The sequence below is a fragment of the Arachis hypogaea genome, chromosome 9 (assembly GCF_003086295.3).
Source record: "Arachis hypogaea cultivar Tifrunner chromosome 9, arahy.Tifrunner.gnm2.J5K5, whole genome shotgun sequence".
Taxonomy (NCBI): domain Eukaryota; kingdom Viridiplantae; phylum Streptophyta; class Magnoliopsida; order Fabales; family Fabaceae; genus Arachis; species Arachis hypogaea.
In genome coordinates, this window is record NC_092044.1 from 2592928 (window position 1) to 2607391 (window position 14464).

Genomic DNA, 14464 nt, shown 5'->3' on the forward strand with positions numbered 1-14464 from the left:
AAATAAAAAAAAAATCTTTTTTGAGAAGCTGTAATTTATATCTTTTTTTAAAAGATTTTTTTTTCTTAAAAAGAAGATGTTTTTTATGTAATAAATAAACAAAAAAGTAATTTTATATTGTTATACTCAAACATAATTGATAAATAAAAAAATCTTTTAATATGAAATATTCAAATATAAAATTACTTTTATTTTTCTCTAAAATCTTTTAAAAAAAGATAACACTTTTTTTAAAAGTTCACCCAAACAAGCGCTATATATATATATATTAGGATTTAGGAGAAAAGTAGATGGAGAAGCGAGAGACACGAAACACGATAACTGGTTATCGGATAGATTCATAGATCTGAACCTCCAAATTTTCATCCAAGAAGTTGCAGCAGCCCCGTGCCCCCTTCCGCCTTCCCTCGTCATCTTCATCCTTTGTCGTCTCCATCCGAAGCTCCCAGCTGACCGCCGTCTTCCTCCTCCTCTGTCTCAGCTTCACGCCGACCTTTTGCTTCCTCTGTCTTCTGCCCCTCCTGGTCTCTTACTCCGCCATTGTCTTCCTGTAGGTAAACCCTCTATTTTACCTTTTCTTTTTTTTTTTCAATTTTAACTGAAAACGTTGAGGCCTCTGTTTTTCTTCTCATAGAATTTCAATGTATGTTTTATCTTGTACTTTAAATGGCAATGTCACTGAGAATAGAATTGTTAGAATTATATTGTTTATGATTTCTTATTCCTGCTGTATTGTGGAGTTTTGTTGTAGAGAAGGATTTCGTTGTTTTCCTCGTACGTATGAAGAGGGGTCCCATTCCTGATGATGATGATACTGTTGCGAGGAAGGGGAGGGTTGTCACAACCACCGAGGGGTGGCCGGAACTGCTCCGCTGTACCAGCACAAAACCACCGCCTATCCTTCTGGACGAGCTCATAGAGGAAATCCTGCTGAGGATTCCGGCAAGTTCTCTTGTTCGATTAAGGAACAGCGTGTGCAGTTCATGGAGAACCCTAATTTCCAGTTCCCAATTTGCCAAGGACCACCTTCGACGTTCAATGGCGGTGGATCCAGCCTTGACCCACCCGCGTATTGCCTATTATAGCTCAAGCGACTCATACCCCACAATCGGAACTTTCTCCGTCCGATCTGTGTTCGAGAACCCTCCCCATGAACCCACTAAAGTAGTTGCCTATGAGGGACGATGCTACCGTAGCATCATTGGCTCTTGTCATGGATTGCTGTGCTTGCATGATGAAGAGCTTGAGGATCGTGCCTTGCTGTGGAACCCCTGCACCGGATTCACATCTCCGCCGCTTGAAATTGGTGGTATCTTCCACTATTGTGGATTCGGTTATGATCATGTGAACGACAAGTATAAGCTTTTCGGGATTGTGATTAAGAAATCAGGTGAATCTGTCACCAGAATTTTCACATTCGGCCCAAAATCTAAATGGAGAACAATTCAGGATTTCCCATATAGACTACATGACTCCGATAGCAAGGATTCTGTGGTGGGTTTGGTAGGGCTTTTTGTAAGTGGCACTGGCACTCTTAATTGGCTTGTTCGCAGCCGTCTTAGTAGTTCTGTGGCAGTTCTTTCCGTTGACTTGGTGAAAGAGACTTATAGTCAGTTTTCCGCTCCCAGTAGGGATTCAGATGATGAGGAGTTTGTGTTTCCACGATTGGGTATCTTGAGGGGTTGTCTTGCTGTTTGTTATGAGACTAAGAAAACTCATTGGACTCTCTGGTTGATGAAGGACTATGGAGTTCCTCGTTCTTGGACTAAATTGGCAATAATCCCCCACCACCCGCTACTCGTTAATCCTGGTTCATGTTATGTATTACTGCCTATGTACATGTTGAAAAATGATGTTCTACTGGCGAAATCTCCAAGTGGCAAGTTTGTTTTATGTAACTTAAATGATGGCAGCATAGAGTTTCCTAATATTGACAGCTCCAGTGATGGCATGACTGAACACCGTCCTTTGTCTCGGGGTGAAGGCTCAAGGATCTTTCACATCTATCATGAAAGCTTAGTTTCACCCTCGCACTTTGGTCTTCCAAGTTGCTCATCTGAAATGCGGTTATTTAAGCCAAGCCTATAATCTCTTTAAGGATAGTTTGCATTTTGGCTACCTTTTGGTTAAGAATATCCTACACAGTCTCTTGAATCCATAACTTTATTATCATTAGTGTGGTGCCTTGTTTTTGGTATTATATTTATAGACTGTCTTCAATTTAATGTTTTTTAATTAGGTTCTTTATGAATCTAACTGAACGATACAGATATGAATATCAATCTTCTTTTGCTTTAGTTAGAATATGTATTTATCATGAAATGTTATATAATAATTTATGTTCTATACGAGTATGATTTTACAAAACTGCGAGTGTAATTTCTAGTTTAGGTGCAAGTGCTATTTAACACCATATTTAACATGGGAATATGTCAATTGTATTGAGATTAGTTTATCAAATAAACCATTCGTTATAATTGTTTCTGATTCAATCGATAATATCGTATATACCGATTTTGGCCTTTCTAAAATGGTGAAAACAAATCTATTTGTTTGTTATTCTTCAAACAAAATAACGTCTAATGTTGGATAGAGGCTTAATTGTCTCTAAATTTAAATTAGTTGAGATTTATTTGTTGATTTTTTTGGACAAAATGTTGTTTTAACATCAAATTGGTTAATAATTTATTTTTTAGAGATCTAATTTTTTAAAAATATTGATATAATATCTTTTTTCATATGTTTTTTAATTTATTATATTAATATTTTTTTAATAAATCTTTTAAATGTATTGTATAACAAATACAAACTAATTAATAATAAAGGCCAAATAATAATATCAGAGTTTGATTAGTTTATTTTCGAAGAAATTTGAAAGGCAACCTCAACTTATTGGTTACGTCCATTTAATTTGAAAGTGTAATTTTAGTTGTCTTTTATATTCAATTTTCTTTTTACCATTTGTGAGTTTATTTTTATTGGTATATTAAAAAAATCCAAGTAATCGAGTTAAAAAAGGATACTAATACGATAGTCTACTAATACAAGGAGACACTGATTAATAAAAAAAAAAGTAAAAATAGGGAGAAAAAAACAAAAAAAAATATTATAAAATATGAATTTTTTATTTTTTTTTGTATTCTTTATGTAATTTCTATTTATTATTTTTGTTAATATACTTGATATATATATTTATCTTTCTATATTAAATCATTATTATTCTTATTATATATACTTTTCTTTCATTTTAATTTATTCTCAAAATCAGCAATAACACCTATCAATACATTATTTATTTTTGAATCAAATATTTTTCTTTTAGTTGCCAAAAATATTTTCAACTTCCAAAAATATTGTCTTAAAGGTAACGGGTATGCATCTTTAGGGCATGCTTTATTGAGATTAGTGAAATCAACGCACATGCGTCATTTACCTGTGCTTTTTCTTACCATGACGACGTTTGATAACCATGTTGTGAATCTTACTTCTTTAATGAAGCCTGCTGCTAGTAGCTTTGTTGTCTCCTCAAGGGAAGCTTGTCTCCTTTCTGTTTCGAAGTTGCGCTTTTTCTGTGCTATGGGTTTGATCGACGAGTCCACAGCAAGTTTGTGGCAGATGATGATGGGTCTATTCCGGGCATGTCTGCCGGGATCCACCCGAAGAGATCGGCGTTGTCTTGTAGAACTTCTATTAGTCGAGCTCTTTCCTGCCCTGAAAGTGCACCACCAATGTATGTGAATTTGTTAGGGTTACCATAAAATGTTACCTTTTCTCGTTCGTCCGTTGGTTGTGGTCTTTCTAGACAGTCTTCTCTGGGATCCAACTCGTTAAGGAGAGGGAGCTCTTCCGAGTTGTAGACGGCTTGCACTGGTGCCGAGGTTACTCTGTGTGCTACTTGTTGTTTTAGGCTGGCATTATAGCATTGCCGTGCTTCTCTGTGGTCGGCATGTACTGTAGCTATACTGTCTTCCTGCACATGAAACTTAACACATCGATGCAAAGTGGAGACTATTGCTCCGAAAGAATTTAATGCTGGTCTACCTAATATAATATTGTATGGGCTTATGCAATTTACTTCGACGTACTGTATATCGATCATTTTTTATCGGGGATGTTCCCCCAACACGGTCTTTAACCACACACTTCCCATTACCAACACCCTTTCTCCTGAGAATCCTATGAGGTCTCCGGAGTAAGGTTGTATAATTTTATCAGACAAGTTCATTTTCTGGAATGTTGAGTAAAACAAAACATCAGCACTACTACCTGAGTCTAGCAAGACCTTTCTTACCAGCAGGTCTCCGACCTGTACTGAGATAACAACGAAGTCGTCGAGGTTCGGGCTTGCTGATGTGCAATCTGAGGATGTAAAAGTAATTTCCCCTCTTGGTGTATCTTTCTGGGGCAAGAAGGTCATCCCTTCGATTGCTAGCATTGCTCAGTAACTCCGCTTTCGGGCCGAGCTTGTAGTACCTCCACTGGCGAAGCCACCCGAGATGCAATTTATGACTCCTCGTGGCTGGCTTGGGTTCGCCTAGTGTCTTTCGTCATTTTCCTCCGCCCCTGGACCAGTTGTTCCCCGTACCTTGTTTTCTCCTCTACTCCTTCTTCCATCAATGTATTTGTCTAAGAGTCATTGCCTTGCCAATCGTTCCAGTAGGTCTTTTGCCGCAACACAGTCATCTATCGTGTGGCTGAACTTTTGATGAAAAGCACAATGTTTTGTTTTGTCAACGAACCTTTGATCTTGATAATTACTGGCCCTGATTGGAGGTTTTATTATCTTTTCATGTAGGATTTCTTTTATAATGTCTTCTCTCTTTGTGTTGAATCGGGTATAGTTATCAAACTTGGGGGTAAGCTTGAAAGGCTTTTTCAGTACTCTGTTGCTTGTTGACCTGAGGGTTTTGTCTTCCTCGCTTTTGGTTTGATGCTTGTCTGTCTTCCGGGCTTCCCGAAGTTCCTCAACCTCCATTTGTCTTGCGGCCTTTTCTCTGAATTTGTCCAATGTTTTTGGTTTTGTTATCGCAATTGTTTCTTGGAACTTTCCCGGTCTGAGGCCGCTCTTGAGGGCGTGGAGGTGGACTTCTGGACTCAAATTTGGGATCTCCATGGTCGCCTCAGCAAAGTGCGTCATGTAGTCTTTTAAGCTCTCATGCTGCCCCTGCTTGATGGTTCTTAGATAATCCGATCTGTGCACGTATATCCTTGACTGGACTTGCTAGGACCATTTTTCCAAGCGTCTGGACAAGTAAAATACCTAACAGTGGGGGTAGACTACTTCACGAAGTGGATAGAAATAGAATCATTGGCCACTATCACCGCTCAGAGAAGTCAGAAGTTCCTCTACAAAAACATAATCACAAGGTATGGAGTGCCTCACTCCATCACCACAGATAATGGCACTCAGTTCACTGACTCGACCTTCAAGAACCTAGTAGCTAGCATGAAGATCAAGCATCAATTCACCTCGGTAGAACACCCACAGGCAAATGGGCAAGCCGAGGCAGCCAATAAAGTCATACTGGCAAGAATAAAGAAGAGGTTGCAAGATGCTAAGGGAGCTTGGGCTGAGGAGCTCCCCCAAGTACTTTAGGCTTACCGGACAACACCTCAGTCCGCCACAAGGAAAATGTAATACCCGGTCTAACCGAAATTGATTAAATAATAAGTTAAGTAGGAGCGAATAGGGTTGGAAGATTTTGCAATTGGAATTTGATGATTTAAATATGATATTTGGATTCAGTGAGTTTTTCTGAGTCGGAAGACATAGTTTCCTGTGTAAAAGCGCACAGTGGAATTTTGACCGGCAGTACCGGCTGAGACCTGTCTGGTACTGCAGCTGAGAAATTTGATTATGAGTAAATAATATTAAGAAATGAGGAATTATGATTAGGGGAGGTAGAAATATTTAAAGTGCGGTTTGAAGCGCTAATCTTAAAGGTTTTGGCCCAAAATTGGGCCAACGGACAAAAATAAGTGAACTGGGCCTAAGTGGGCCCAAGACCCAACATATATAAACATTAGTTATGAGCATTTCAGCTCAGTTTTACCCTAAAAGAGTAGTGTGGGGCGCTGATTTGAGAAGAGAGAAGAGAAGAGAGAAAACCTAACTCTCTTTGATCTTCAAACCACCATAACTTGAGCTACGGAGCTCCGATTGATGAGCCGTTTGCGACCATGCATCGCTCTTCTCATCCTCTACATTTCTATCTAAGTTTTGTGGTGAGTATTCTATTCATCTATGCCCAGTTTTCGAATTTCCCCACTGTTACACATTTTTGGGAAGTTAGTGTTGAAATCTTGTGATTTTGGGTGTTTAGGGATACTCCAACATGGATTCTAAGTGGGTTCTATCCCTACTTCATATGGGCTGAGGTAAGAAGTGCTCAAACCCTTGTGATTTATCATCCTTATGAGCCCTAGGTTGATGTATGTATGTGATATTGGTTATGTTAGTGTATTTGGTGATTTTGATGCACAATTGGGAGGTTGGTATTGCTTGTGGAGCTTTGGTGAGGCTTGGAGCTAAGGGTTGGTGGAGACTTCCATAGAAGAGGCTCAATTGATTTGGCTACAAGAGGTACGGTTTAAGTTTCATTTAAGTACCGTGTGGTGTGATGAGAATTCCTAGGCTAGATGCCCCTAGGATTAAGTTTGGATTGTGTAAATGGTTGATGCTAATATGCATAGTTGGTATGTAATGTGAATTGAAGATTGGGTTGAGAATTGTGTGGCCTTGTATGCTTGGTGTATTGAAAATTTGATGTATTGGGTAATGAGTATTAATTTGTGGTTTATGCATTTAAATTGTGAAATTGGGCCGGAGGCCGTAAATTTTGGGCCGGAGGCCGAAAAGAGGTAAGGGAGGTAAGTTGATGTGTGCATTGTATGATGACACAAGTGATTGGATGAATTTCATGTAATGAATATATGAATGATTGGGTTGGTTATTGGATAATGAGGTTTGAGGAGTTGAAGTGTGGAAATTGGTAATTTTGGGTGAAATTGTATAGATGAGGTATGTTTGATTTTGGTTGAGATATATTATGTGGTCATATATGTGAGTATGATTATTGATGCCTTGATGGTATGATAATGCATGAGAGATATGTATGTTGTAATATATGCTTGAGAAATGATTAAGGTTGATTTGGGGGTGAAACCACGTGATAGTGAGTATGATATTGGTTATGTATAGTGATGGTTGATTGGAAATAATATTGTTGAAAAATTTGGATGAGGAAGGATGTATGGCATGTTGATATGTTTGTAATTTAGCCATTCGTTTGAAATAGGTAAAGATGGTTATATGGCGGTTTGTGAATTGTGGCAAGGTATTAATGTATGAGTTGAGGAGGCTTGATGTTGATTTTGGTATATTTTGATTGGTTTCAAAAAGGGTTGAAATTGGCATGTTTTGGTTGATTTTGAAAAGAGTTGAAAATGGCTTGTTTTGAAAATGGCACTTTGTGGTTTTATATGAAAACATGGTTTTTGGGCATACTTTGACGGGACATAGCTTGGACTACGGATCTTTGTTTTGTGCCAAATCTGTTTAGAAATGAAATTGGATCCGGGATGTCCATGCCGTTCGAAGAACGGGTGAAAAACGATTTAAAATGAGGAAGTTATGTCCGTCGGAAAATTGGGGGTTGAATATGTGAATTCTGCAGTTTTTAACTTAGAAAATTTTTAGCAGAATAACCCCTTGCGCGTGGGCGCACTTGGCGCGTATGCGCCGATCTTCCAGAAAACGCCATCCACACGTGCGCGTGATGTGCGCGGGCGCGCCGATAGTGCTGCACCCAATGCCCAGCCATTTTCCAGAGAGTTGTGCCAGAACTGTGCCAGCTTTGTGCCTGGGGCACGAGAGTATCTACGCGTACGCGTGGTTGACGCATGCGCGTCGATTTGGCAGATTTTTAATACACGCGTTAGCGTGCATGACGCTTGCGCGTCGATGAGTTTTTAAGGACATCCACGCGTGCGCGTGGAGTACGCGTACGCGTGGCATTGTCTTCATGCCAAAGTTGATATTTGAGTTTTAAAAGCCAAATCTCATACTTCTAAGCCTCCGATCTCACCACTTATATCTTAAATCTTTATGATATGCCTAGCTATTAGAAAAGGGCTAGTGAATGAGATAACTTGCGAGTGAAGCAAGGGAAAATGAATAATCAATGAGGATCATTGAGGATTATGTGAGATGGGGAGGATGATGGTGGAAGTGCTTGTTATGCCATTGGCCGAAGGGCCGTAATTGTTTATGAATTGGCTGGTTCTAGATTGAACCGTGAGCCGGAATAGCTGTGTATGCTATGAATATTGGCTGGTTATGGATTTAACCGTGAGCCGGATGGCTGATATGGATGTTGATCCATGGATGAGAATTCATGCATGTTTATGCTGAATTATTGATAATTGTGATTTGCACTTCCACTATCTGAGTTACGAGTTTCCCTGGGTAGTAGCAGTGGCTAGTCCACTTGCTCCGGGTATGAGACGAAAAATGATGTTTATGATAAATGAATTAATTATGGAGTTTTGAATGAATGTAACTCAGATACCTGGGTAGTAGCAAGGGTTGTGGTTCGTCCCGCTTGCTCCGGGTCAATGCTTGTGTCTTCTCTCTGGTTGTAAGGGTGACAGGGCGCAGATACCCTCTAATGGCGACAGGGCGCAGATACTCTCTAATGGCGACAAGGCGCAGATACCCTCTAATGGTGACAGGGCACATATTCCCTCTAATGATATTAATACGCAACAGAGAGACTGTGCCCGGGTTAGCTACCGGACACGTCGGGTTGGCTTGATAACCGACAGATGATATCATCAGTCATAGGGCAGGCATACATCATTTGCATATGTTTGAATTGTTTGGGTTTGCCTATTTGTTTTGGATTTCTATATCATATATGCTATATTACCTGATTACATGCTACTTGTTCTATTTGTACCTTAGTTGTGTATTACTTGTCTGCATTGATTGTGTTTGTACAACTGAGAGATCCCTCATGATGGTGTTGGTGGATGTTGGGGGCTGTTTTTGATGAGATGAATTAATAATGCGATTGCATAATGATGATGATTTTTGAATGAGATCATTTGAGCCCCCTGGGTAGACGCAGTGATGTGATTTCACTAGCTCCAGGCGAGGGTATGATGTATTGATATAAAGTTGCTGAGGCAGAACAACTGGTAATGGTTTTGCTTATGATTCTAAGTCTGAATTGTGAAAGAATCAGCGAGTTGGGAAACATGTGTAACATGAACTAGATTTAGTATCCCCTTACAACAGATGCCTATTTATGGATTAGTGAGAATCTAGGCTGGATACTTGGTGAAAAGGAGTTTAGGATGCTTAGTGAGTTTTGTTGCAGTGCATTGTATTTATTTGGCACTTTTACCGTACTGGGAACCCATGGGCCCGGGGTTCTCATTCCGTATATATCTCTTGTTTTTCAGATACAGGTCCAAGTGCTCAGAAGTGAGCTGCGGTTCGTCTGAGAGCCGGCGAAGATCTTCATTTTCTCTACTTTGTGTTTTGCTTAGAATCTCTCCACCTTTGTTTTGAAGATATTATGTTATGTGTTGAACTCTTTTGGAACTTGCCTATAGAGGCTCTTATGTTTCCTTTGGGAGAGATTAGGATGCACTGTTGTCAACTACTTTCATATTGTACCCTAGCCGGCCTAAACTTCGCGGGTCGCGACTAGTGGCTATTTACTTATGTTATATATATCTATCTGTTATCTATCTCTTAATCTCCTTTATGCCTTGTCCGTATATCGCTTTCGGCTTCGCGGTTTAACTTTTCGTTGTCGAAACGTGAGTGATACGTCTTCGCGATTTTATTTCTACTCCTTTCAGGCTTCTCGATTAATACTCCTTTCGAAATTACCTATATTTATATATTAAAAATCCACCTGAGAGTCGTACCACCGTAATATCATTGACTTATGACTCGAGCATAAGGATTTGAATATTAGGGTGTTACAGAAAACACCCTTCCAACTTGCTTATGGCATAAAGGCCATAATACCAGTTGAAATCAACGAGCAAAGTCCAAGGGTGAGCTTCTACAACGAGGTTGGAAATATACGGGGGCACAAAGAAGAACTTGAGCTCCTCCCTGAAGTTCAAGAGCAAGCCCAGATAAGAGAGGCGGCCCTAAAGCAAAGAATGGCGAACAGGTACAATAAAAAGGTCATTCGGAGAAGCTTCACCCCAGACAACTTGGTTTTGATCAGAAATGACATAGGAGTCAACAAGTCTGGGGAAGAAAAGCTTGCTACCAATTGGAAAGGACCATACAAAATTAGAGAGGTCTTAGGAAAGGGCTACTATAGGGTGACCGACTTAAACGGCACCAAGCTACCCAGGTCGTGGCATGCTTGTAATATGAAAAGGTACTATAGTTAAAAGCGAACCCTACTCCCTGATGTACTCTTTTCCCAACTTCATGGTTTTTCCCAAAAGAAAATGGTTTTTCCTGAAGGGGGTTTTTAACGAAGCATCAAAGTGGGGACTAAGGGGCAACAAAATTGTCAAAACCCTTAGTAGCAAAAAAGTACCTTTGCAAACAAATAAAGATCTTTCCCCATATCTCTTTAAATTCCTTTTTATAAGTTTTCTCACTCTTTCTACGAAACGCGTCGACTTAAGCTTGACAAAGCGTGAAAATCCCATGAACCGACCTAGATGGTCGTCAGGATAAAACGACGAGGTACAAGTCAGTGTAAAGAGGTTATAAAAGTAGATCATGTAGGAACTCGGAACCTAGTCGACTTGCAAGTCGTAGAGTCCGAGAAGAATGAAATGCATCGCGGAAATAATCTAAGTTATTGAAACTCAATAGAAAAATTGAGTACGAGAAATACCAAAAAGAGATAGGAAAATCCATTAAAAACCAAAAGCAGAAACTGTCCCCAAGTCTTTAAGAAAAGTTCAAGATAACGTAGACAAATGACAGCTGGCCAAGGTAAAAGTTTTTCCAAAACAAAGGATTTTTCAACAAGAGAAAAAGATCAAAAAGGTTTTCTCAAAACCTAAAAGGAAAGCATGCAGGCCAATGTAAACCTAAAACCCTTATCCAAAAAAGGGTATTTTTAATTTCCAATGTAAACCTAAAATCCTTATCCAAAAAAGGGTATTTTTAATTTTGTTTACGACCACAAAGGGCCAAAAAGTGTCAGGAAGAAGGAAGGTCACCACAATAAATATAAAAATTGTTTAAAAAACGGGGGACCCATAGGCCGGGCCCCCATATAGCCATCATAAAATTAATTAGAAGAAGGAAGGTCACCACCACCAAGAGGAAGATCATCACCAGAGCTAGGGAGAGTAGTTGAAGCACCATCAGGACCAGGGAGAGAAGTCGGAGCAACACCAACGGAAGACGGAGCGAGTTCATCGGGACCCTTCTCAGGAGCCTTTGAAGAACTCGGGGGCATCTCCTGATCGAGGGGGGATTCCATTATCCTTTGACCCCGAGTCTTCAACTCGAATTCGGAAACAGATCGGGGAGGAGAAACGATGGCCCCGTCAACAACGATCTTATCAGGATCCAAAGGAGAGAGATCCAAGCCGGGAGCAATGACCCCAACCTGTTCTTTGAAGATCCTCCACGCCTCCTCGGCCCCTTCGGTGATAGAGTCTTCAGCTCCACGTAGGCATTCCGAGCTCCCACCAAATCCTTCTTCACCTCTACAAGGTCCTCGAACAAGCTCATGTAACTCTGCTCCGCCTTCTCCCTCAGACCCTCCGCCATAGCACACTGGCCCATCAACTTCTTCTCCTTCTCTCGGAGACGATTCCTCTCCTCCTCCAACTCGGCGAACTCCTCCTTCAATCTCTTTTTTCCTTCTTGATATAAAAGAATCCTCCCCTCTAGCTCCTCAATCCTCAGGGATGAACCTAAAGAGTTGAGGAGAGTCTTCTCAAAAATATCCAAAAGCTTCGTGCACACCCCCGCCGCCCTAACACTCCCCTGAACCAGAAGATTAAGGTGGTTTCGAACGGAAGCATTGTCCATACTTATACGGGTATGAGGATAGATATAATTTCGAACGAACTGAGGCGCATTAGACTTGGCCTCACCCTCAAAAGAAAAGCTAGACTCTAAAGTCTTCCGATTCTTCTTCTCTGACTCAGGGGAAGATCGGGGAGGAGGGGATGGAAGAGAAGAGGTTGAAGAGGATATGACGATAGGTCAGGTGGGGGTCCCCAAGTTGTGAGGAGGAGGAGGAGGGGGAGGAGGAGAAGGAGGGCCAGCAGCCCTAGCACCACCAGCCCTGGCGCGAGACCTCGACTTGGCCTCCTGGACTCTATGATGAGACTCCCGGGAATTCTTCTTCGCCATTTCTGCAAAAAAACCATTAGATAGAAAGTCAGCATACAAGTTGGAGAAGACAACTCGAAAAAACTATCAGGTTGAAAACATAATATAAAAACATAACGCTACCTAATTGGGCATGCACAAAGGTCAGAGACCCCCTGCAGGAACTTTTTCGTCTCTAAATAAGGAGCTCTTCCCCATGCTTCTCGGAAGAACCCCACGACGGCCGCCTCCACCTCATCCAGGTCATCCAACCCATATTTTTCACAGGGAGAAGACTCCGACCAGTACAAAGGAAAGCGAGGAGAAGAATTTTGGTCCAGAAAAAAAGGGTGGTGACCCTCTACAGATCGTACTTTGGAAAAAAATTTTTGAAATCGTGGAAGGATTCGTCAAAAAGGGTGAAAACTCTCCGACCTTATATGGCCCGGAAAGACACCCATTGCTGTTTGTTATTTTGCTCACTAAAGGGTTTGGTCATGTGAAAAAGATAAAAGAAGATCTTTAAAGAGGTCAAAAAATCCAATGCTTGGCTAACAAATTGATAAATCTTCAGAAAACTCCAAGAATTGGGGTGAAGTTGGGTAGGGACAACACGACAATGAGATAGAACGGCTATCTCGAAGTCGAAAAAGGGAAGAAAAACACCCAAACATGTGAACAGACTATCATACATAAAAAAGAAATGAAGGTCTGTGTTAGAAGCCCTCCCAAAACAAACCCAGTCTACTGGATCCGGGGCTATCAATTCATACTTCGACTCATCCTCAGTAGAAGCACAAATCCTATGATGCGTGCGAAGGTCAGTAATATAGTCAGTATCCACAAAAGGTTCTTCCCCAAGAACCGTAACATCTACCCATTGAGCGAGAGACTCTATAGAAGACATCTTTTTCCTAAATGAAAGGGATTGCGAAACCTACAAAGGAAAAAGAAAAAATGATCAAAAACAGGGTCTCTAAGGGGCCTGGGGTTAGATCATCAATAAAACAAAATCACTAAGCCTACGGCCAGCACTCCTCTCAAAACAAAAAACATGCAAATAAAAGAATTTATAAAAGAGGAGAAGAGAAAAAACTGACATTTACTTTTGAAGGATCAGAGGTGTAACAGCAGTTGATTGAAGAAAAAGGAAGCTTTCTTTCAGAACAGAGTATGTAGGTGAGAAAGTTTTCAGAAACGAAACAAGGGAAGAGAGGAAAAATTATTTATAAGCATGTTAGGGGCATAAAGGTAAAACGACACAACCATTCAAGAGCTGCACGGTTACCAATGTAACCGCCCCCGCGTGTAAATTCTCAAACCTCTAAGAGACACGACGTTTGATTAGACGCAACAGTTAAAAAAATTTAAATCACCTCGGCTCCCGAAAATCACATCGGTTCTTCAACAAGTCGGCTACAATCCCGAGCTGAATACTCGAGCCCAATTCGCAAAGGAACTTGGACTCGAGTAGGGGCACTGTTCATACCCTTACCCAATTACAAGGCCCAGATCCAAATAATACGTAAAGGCCCAATCCACGATATTAGCCTTCCCCTACAACCGACCTCCTCGTAAGAGGTCGGGTTCGACATAGGTTCCACCAGTAAGAAGTCGGGGACGAAGATTAGCTGACATGTAACACTCATTCAAATAAGTAACTGCCCCTAAAATCTCTTAACCCCCTTCTACAAGTCAAACCTCAACCTCCCTAAGATAAAGGGACGGTTATCCTCCTACAAAGACGGAACCACTCCAACGGCGGTTATGGGTTCACCACTATAAGTACACTGACACCCCTCAGGTATTTAGAAGGCCCATACTCTAAAAAACTTGCTTAGACCCTTGCTGACTTAGGCATCGGAATGTCTTTGCAGGTACCACCCCCCATTCTCTCCAATACACAAGTCGGAAGGAGGCTCCTAGGAGTGAATCCGCTCGAAGGCTTCTTCCGCTAGACGATTGGGCCAACTCAACAAGTCCAGTCCATCCATTTCCGATTATCCACCGTAACAATCATCATATCCATATACAATCTAATTATCGACTTTCTAAGGTTGTTAATTTCAGCTCTCACCCTAACGAATATTCAGGTTCAACGTCACTTTCATACTTGCATCATATGAGTCTATTCCCTCGCTC

The 14464-nt window shown here is 40.8% G+C and overlaps 1 protein-coding gene across 1 annotated transcript; it reads left to right on the forward strand.

The window, feature by feature from the left end:
* Window positions 1-284: 284 nt before the first annotated feature.
* Window positions 285-2348, forward strand: LOC112712776 (F-box/kelch-repeat protein At3g23880). Its single transcript, XM_029288820.2, has 2 exons — window positions 285-554; window positions 752-2348. Exon 2 carries the CDS (start codon window positions 781-783, stop codon window positions 2086-2088), a length of 1308 nt encoding a protein of 435 aa, XP_029144653.1. The 5' UTR covers window positions 285-554; window positions 752-780; the 3' UTR covers window positions 2089-2348.
* The last annotated feature ends 12116 nt before the right edge of the window (window positions 2349-14464 follow it).